Source organism: Phragmites australis, chromosome 22 (assembly GCF_958298935.1).
Source record: "Phragmites australis chromosome 22, lpPhrAust1.1, whole genome shotgun sequence".
Taxonomy (NCBI): domain Eukaryota; kingdom Viridiplantae; phylum Streptophyta; class Magnoliopsida; order Poales; family Poaceae; genus Phragmites; species Phragmites australis.
In genome coordinates, this window is record NC_084942.1 from 23,875,628 (window position 1) to 23,883,198 (window position 7,571).

Consider the following 7,571-nt stretch of genomic DNA (forward strand, 5'->3'; position numbering starts at 1 on the left):
TAGACAACCGATTTCGTTTACAACTAAAATGCATTTTCATACATTAGGCAGCTACTCGCTCCTTTAGATTGCCAACGAACTTATAAACCACACTCCCAACAATATCTTCGAAAATATAATACGCGCACATCAAGGCAGCTATGTCCTAACATTCAGGTTCTCGTCTCATAACCAGCAAACAAAATAACAATATTTCTCATGGATGAGCCAGACAAATATAATAGTAAAATTTGCCGATCTTCATGAGCCTTCAAAACTGTGATCAACTCCTACAGGCTACAGCAAGTCACAATAACAATGCAGACCTAAGCCTTTTTCTTTGATAATTTCTTGTGGGGTATCTTCTTGGGCCTAAGTTTATCAGATTTCGAAGACATGTCTTTGTCTTTCCTTCTCTGCTTTTCCTTCTTCACTTTGTACATTGTAATTGCCTGGTTACAAAATTATTGGCACAAGCTGTTAGTTCGCTCAATCAAACAACGGGGAAAAACAACAGAATTTATGTAAGACACTAAAGCCTGGAGCTTACCTTGCCGACATCGATCTGTTCCTCAGAGCTTTTGGCAAGTAGAGAGTTTAGGATTTTGTCATTCTGCTGTTTCTCCAGGTTGCCCATTCCCTTCCCTTCAACAACAGGGAGGAACTACAGAAATAACACAATTCAGCTAGTGCACAATAGCAGCCTTCGAAAACAGAGACTCACAGAAAGCAAAGACGTTCAGATATAAACCTTTCTATGTTTGCCAGGGTGCTTTGGTGGTTTCTCGCCAGGCAACTTCTCATCAAACTTCCCACCACTCGCTGTTGCTGATGAAGCCATGCCAGCAACATCCTCAAGATCCTCTTTTCTAGATTTTTTTGGAACATCAGCTTTAGTTCCTGTGATGGGCAAAGCTGTTGCAGCAAGCTGTATATGACTGCATACAAAAGAAATTCGAGAGCTGTTAGATAGAAGCTTGACCTAATAATGTAATGTACTGAACAGTTCTGCAAGGTTCGTTACTGATACAAAAAAGAATTCATAGGACCAAAGAAAAGGGGGCATTAGCGAAGGAAAACAACCTTGGCAAAGCACCAACTTTTGCAGCTCTCTTTAAGTTCTCTAGTCTGTTCTTTTCTTGCTTGTCAACCCGTTTCTTCTTCTCATCCCTCCTTTGAGCAAAAGGATCAACACCAGCCTCTGTAACAAAAGCAATAGTTAAATAACAGGGTACCATTTTATCCACCGGCATCAACAAATGCATGATTAAAGCGGTGTACACAAGAAGAATGTAGGTGATTAAGCATTTATGCTCGTAGCATATGGAAGTTGCAATAGACTACCTAGTGGAATATAAATGCAAAGAACATTAGCATTGCTGCAGAACAACTATTATGTCATATGTATACCATCTGTTGCTTTCGCTTCAATGATCGGAATGTCCTTGTCATCATTAACACGGTCATAGCCATACGTTCGCTTCCAGGTTTGAGTTTGCTCATCCCATTCACGCTTATTCTTCTTGCGCTTTGTAATCCCTGCGTTATGTCCATCCAATCAAAAGAAAGGAAATAAGTCTAGTTCCAACAAAAGAGTTATAAAAAAAGTTAACAAGGACATCAAGGTCACCTTTCATCTTTGCGAACTGCTCCCACTTAGTAGGTGGCTTCGGCTTCGGTAGCTGGTGAGAACAGAAAGAAACCGGGCTGTTAAACATGAAAAACACCTCACAATACAATCTTCTTCAAGGCAAGTGCAGCAAGTACATGCATACATCAACATAAAGAAGGGGTCGTTCAGATTGATTTCGACAAACAAAACAACACGCCAGCAACTAGAGTTTCAGCTCGAATCATGGCATACACACAACGTTTTCTTCAAACGTTGAGTAAAAAACGATACCACAGTTTGAGCTCAGAGTCGTGGCATTCCATGGCAGCTAGAGTTTCAGCTCAAAGTACATGTTATGTAATTACTAAAAAAGATCGAAAATTCGGCACGAGATTTAACAGAGCTAAACAAGCAGTCCAATTTAGGCAGACGATGGATGCTAAGTAAGGGATCACTGCAGACAGACACGCACAGACTAGCTCTAGGTGTTTAGGGGAGAGAGAGGGGGGGGGGGAGGTTCTCACATGCTTCTCGCGGGGGAGGCGAGTGGTGGGCGGCGGGAGGCGAACGATGGGGCCGTCGCGATCCTCGTTAGGCGGCAGCGCGAAGAGGGCGTCGGCCACCGCCTGCGCCAGCTCCGTCCCCTTCCGCAAGCAGTCCTCCCTCAGCTCCTTCCTGGAGGAGGGGGCGGCGGCGAGGTGATGCGACGGGTCGTACGCCATGAGGTTGCCGAGGTCCACCTCGTAGTTGGAGGCTGCGGCGGCTCCCTCCGCCATGGTTGCGCTGCCTGCGGAGGTGGGGTTCCGTTTGGGAGGGAGAGAACTAGGGTTTACTTCTGGGGGGCGCACGGCCCATTTAAGGCCCCTGCTGATACCAACCAATTCGCAAGTGGGCTTCATTCCAGATCTAGCCCAACTCAAGAGGCCCATATTCCGGCCTTCCAACTTCTCTACATTTTTTTTTTCGATTTTCCTTTTCTCCTCTTTCCCGATTTTTCTCTATAGTTTTCAGAGGTTTGAATCGAATAATGATGAATAAAAGTTGTTGAATTCATAGAACATTGCATGAACACATGCAGTTCACACCCTCAGCTAACTGGGATCCTCCTCCTCCTCCTCCTCCTTTTCTTTTTCTTCTTCTTCTTCTTCGAATCGACAAAATGAAACTGGTCAATGGAGGAACCCGCTTTGTTCCTCAAATCAAAACAAGTGAGCTATCATCAAACTTGCATCCATTCACCGTCAGGTTCCCTTAAATCAAAAACCACCGTAGATGCTCAGCTACTGCTGCAACCGCAAGATAGGCGCTGCTCCAGCATAAATTTTTTTTTAAAAAAAAAAGGAAAGAAAAGCTTCAAGTTTGTTATATCTGCAACATTGACTGACTAGTGAGTGAAATGTTGATGCAACGAACTTTGTGGCTTGCCTTCAAAAGGAGTATTCATTCTCCGTCCACTACAAGCTAATGCTATATGACAGTGTTTTCACCTTGCTAATGACCGTAATCATTTCTCCTTTCACTAAAGGTTTCAAATCTTTTAACCGGTTCTCCTGTTTTTCATGGTGAAAGAAAAAGGGATTTACCATACCATACCTAACTCTTCCATCGTATAATGCTCTGTTATCTTCGTTCATAATATCACACACACTCACACACCATCAAGCAGCCTTTTTACCATCCATACATGTCTGATTATCAAGGTCTCCTTTTATAATTTCCACCTCAGCGCCACGGTGAGTTTTATCTAATCACAAGTGCTCCCTTTTAAGTGAGCATCTATATCTGTATCACCACCACCTTACTACCACACCTCCTTATCCACCGTGGATTCCTTCCTGCTCATGGACCCACCACAAAATTTGTTCTTATTCATCTTTCACAAAAGTTCTTGAAAAAACATTTGACTTTTCATGCATGTTATTCTTTCTAGGACAATGTTTTCTTGTTCAGTATGAGGACGGAAATTTTATTCGGTGCTATCCAAACAGCTGAAAAGAAGAGAAAACGTCGGAGCACACGCGTGCATTGTGACGTTCGTGTTGTTCTATTCTCATGACATTTAAATCTATTTTCGAACGAAATCTTCTCATGACATTTTAAAAACAGTGCAGAATATGTGCCAACGTCTAGAATGTTCTATCACTAATGGTGAAGTGCCTAAATTCAATTAATTATTCCAGGTTGAGAATGTTGACTAATTGACACTTGGGGCAAATCCAAGATCATCCATCAGTAAAAATTTCCCAAAAGCTTGCATATCAGTTCTCATCATGCGTGCTTTTTTAGGCTTTACTCCATTCGGCGATTATAATACGACAAACTAAAGTACTAATTCAGTTAATAAACTACTAAGTACAGTCTGAACAGGAAAAGATGCAGATTGGAATATGCACACATTGCTAATAAACTATTAAGTAGTACACATCATTGAGGCCAGGCCACTACTGAGAGGAGGAGCAGCACATAAGCAAGATGCTGTAGCACACACTTGCTTATTTCAATAGCTGCTACATTCTGGTACAGGCTACACTCCACTAACTCTCAACTCTAAATATAAGATAATAAAATGTATTTTAGGAGAGGAAGAGGCTTTACATTTGTCAGCTTGCTGCTTATCCTCCTAAAGTAGGAGCAATGATTGGGATTGGCACCACCTGAGGCTTTGTTCTTGTTCCCCATGGAGATTGCAAGATTAGTAGCTGCACTGTGACTGTGGGAGAGCCAGTAGCAGCGCATCTCTGCTCTATCACTGCTGCAAGTTGAGCTGCACTGCACTAGTACATGCCTTCACTGTTTTTGTTGCAGTGACGTGAGTGAAGGAAGCCTCTCCAGCTTTAACAGTGCTCTCCATTTGTGACGTCTGTCTTCGCAACTATTTTTGTTTCTGTGGCGCAGCGTCGTAACAGCGTGGTCGAAACTATTGGCATCCTCGTCTCCACCCGTGCCCACGAATCCCGCAACCACTGCCCCGCCCGCGGTTGTAAAACATAAATCGAACCCCTGGCTGCGTTTCCTTGTACTCAACCGCGCACAAGCCCTAAAATCTTGTCGGATTTTATCCACCCGAGAGCTCCCGTGACGCTACCGGACTCCGCCGAGCCTCCCTCCCCGTCGCCGAGCCTCTCCGTGCGATCCCGATGTCGTCCGAGCTTGCGACGGTGTTCGCCGGCAACATCTCATCATCATCCGCCGCTCCCCGATGTTTTTCCATCACCGCATCGAGCTCTCGTCGCCGCCAAACTTCCATCAAGGTGCGTCGTCATTGTCGCGCTTCTCCGAGTTGTCCTGAAGCCCAGTGATTCGCCAAACGAGCTCACCGCAACCCTAGGATCTCCTTCTGTCGTCGTCGTCGACTGCCAAGCTGCCCTTCTCCGGCAATCCTCAGTCGTCCCCGAGCCGCCATCGTCATCGATCCTAGCTGGAGCTCAGGTGAGCCCTCCCTCAGCCGTCCAATCTCGCGTAGATGGCCCAGATTAGATCGGGCAAAAACCGTACCCCTTCAGTCCACCATGGACCGGTGGACTATGCCACCTCAGCTGGTCAACGGGACCATAGACCCAGTCAGCACCCACGCAAGCCACAACGTCATTGTTTTGTCTGACGTGGCAATCCCAGTCAGCCAGCCATGCCACATCAGCGGGCCACGCGAACGCTTTGTCCTACGTGGCACGACCACGTTAGCCAACCGAACCGATTCAGCAGCCACGTCAGCGTGTTGACGTCATAATTAGATTTTCTAAATAAAAATTAATCTGTTAATTCTTTTAAATATATAATTTTACATATAGACCCCCAACTTTTCAGTTTTCACAAAAGACCCTTTCGGTCCCTGTTATTTCTCTTTTAGCCCCTAAACTTTTACAAATAGGCCCCTAGATTTTTTACAAATAAGTTCCTAGAACTTTATATTTTTCCAAATTAGCCCCTCCAAAAAAAACCCCATAGCTTAAAACCTTCGTAACTTTTTCATACGAGCTCCGATTTAGACTATTCTTACGCTCCTGCGATCGTAGCAGCGAGTACTATCCGTTATTAATCTTTTTATAGTGACTCGCTACTGTTTGATGTACTGTTCTTAGACGTTTATGCTTGTTTGTTTCCGGTGTGTGTGATTACAATAGGAGACGAGCAGTTCGTGAACTTGCAGGATCAGACTTTCGAGGAGTTTGAGCAACCTGCGGTTGAAGGCAAGTGTCCTTGATCATATTGATCCCATTATAGGAAAGTGTATCTTTTATTTTTCTAGATGCATGCTTGTCAATATGAATCCCATGTTTAGGATTTACTAGTATTTTTTCGTGATTATCCTTGTCGCTTGTGCTGTAGTCTAGGTGTCAAGGGTAGAAATGCTTAGTCATGTTGTCAAGTCAGGTGGGTTAAATGTTAATCTAAATAATGGTCTATGCAATATGAACCGGATTGGGTAATCTTTGTAGCAACTTTGATCATAGGGATCTAGGCATGTTAGTTTGGTTGGTATGGCTGCTGTGTGCACATTTAGTGATGTGCAAGTACATGTTGTAGATCCTAAGGACCGGTTTGTGAAGCCTGTAATTGGCATAACAGCGCAACCACGAGGTTTATATGGGTAGATCTAGCCAATTAATTAGATGTCCTCCTTGGTTTGTATGCACCAATGGGCTGTTGAGTAACACAAGATGAGGCATCTGGAGTGGATGAAATCCCTATTAGCAGTGAAACTTTAGTGGATGCATATGGATTTAGAGGTGCTTTGTAAAGTCCTTGTAGTGAGACCCCAGCTCTACACCACAGAAGTGTGAAGCAAAACGGGAATCACGACTCATGGGTAAAGTGTGCAAACTCTACAGAGTATAAAACTGATTGATCAGCTGTGCTTGCGGTTAAGAGCAGGCTCGGACTTCTTCATGATTAGTGAGGGATCTTGGATGATTGGTTTTGGGTAGTCGGGTAGTGGCCCCATGAGTTGGTGGCCGGATATGGAATATTTGGTGAGTCTGGTAGTCGGATGGAATCCGATGAGCTATTCTTTTAATATTGGGGTCATCACATATAGTCAATAAGATTGCTATGTTTTTTTGAGTCTTAAATTAGATTGGCATAGATGCAATAAACCTAAGTCAAGCTTTTCTTTCCTTAATCCTTCATGTTATATTTTTCCACACTTACTGAGTACTGCATGTACTCACGCTTGCTTTCTCCCAATCTTTTGATGCTGCTCAGAAGGTGAGGATTTTGAGGACATCCGGGCCGATAGGGTTGAGTACTAGGAGGGAGAAGATGTCGATCTGAAGACCATGTCGTAGGCTGGCGCTCCCCCGAACAACGCCTGTAGTTAGCTGGAAGATCTATCACGGAAGTTATCGTAGTGTTTTCTTTAAGACCTACGGATCCTTTTGTAATGAACCTTATCGCTATGTAATGATATTATTATATTATCACTTATGAAGTCACTGTGTATATGAAAACTTGATCCTAACATATATGTAAAATATATCTAGTTTGTTCTCTTGAAAACCGGATGCAACACCATTTGAGCAGAAATGCTACTCGTAGCTGAGAGCTCGATTTGTTATTGGTTATCATTGACCACTGGTTTATGTCAACTCTAAACAGAAACTGATAAACTGAAATGGTTTACTAATAATTTGGCAACTCCACCTCACCACCTGAAAGTGTGAAACACATTTGGGTTCAGTAATTGAGTAGTGCTCAGCCAGGTCGGGCCGGACCGGGTCAAGCTAGACGGGATAGTGTTAGTTGTGGACTGAAGAGTGGCCAGGCCCAGATGAGGCCCTGCCTGTTGTTAACCCTGAACAGCCACTGGACAAGCTGGGCTTGACTGGGCCAGACCTGACCAGCTGGTGCTGCATGCCAATTTGTTTGATCCGCACAGCACTGCACAACTGCACAAGAAGAGGCTGGAGAATGTTGCACACTGGACTTCACTGCACTGCAGCTATCAGTCGGTTTGGTTGTTATTGGCAATGAGCAATTGGGC

The 7,571-nt window shown here is 44.1% G+C and overlaps 1 protein-coding gene across 1 annotated transcript; it reads right to left on the reverse strand.

The window, feature by feature from the left end:
* LOC133905491 (ribosome biogenesis regulatory protein homolog) lies at nt 1–2,426 on the reverse strand. Its single transcript, XM_062347297.1, has 7 exons — nt 2,116–2,426; nt 1,610–1,661; nt 1,390–1,518; nt 1,063–1,180; nt 731–917; nt 530–643; nt 1–431 (listed from the first exon to the last, which is right to left on the reverse strand). The coding sequence occupies exons 1-7, from the start codon at nt 2,365–2,367 to the stop codon at nt 306–308; spliced, it is 978 nt and encodes a 325-aa protein (XP_062203281.1). The 5' UTR covers nt 2,368–2,426; the 3' UTR covers nt 1–305.
* Between the last annotated feature and the right edge of the window lie 5,145 nt (nt 2,427–7,571).

Bases quoted from the DNA above. Each gene is read 5' to 3' on its own strand.
- LOC133905491 (XM_062347297.1), bottom strand. From the start codon at position 2,367: ATGGCGGAGGGAGCCGCCGCAGCCTCCAACTACGAGGTGGACCTCGGC. The intron at 1,662-2,115 runs GTGAGAACCTCC...TGTTCTCACCAG, and splicing joins GCCTCCCCCGCGAGAAGCAT to CTACCGAAGCCGAAGCCACC. The intron at 1,181-1,389 runs GTATACATATGA...CTTTTGTTACAG, and splicing joins TGAAGCGAAAGCAACAGATG to AGGCTGGTGTTGATCCTTTT.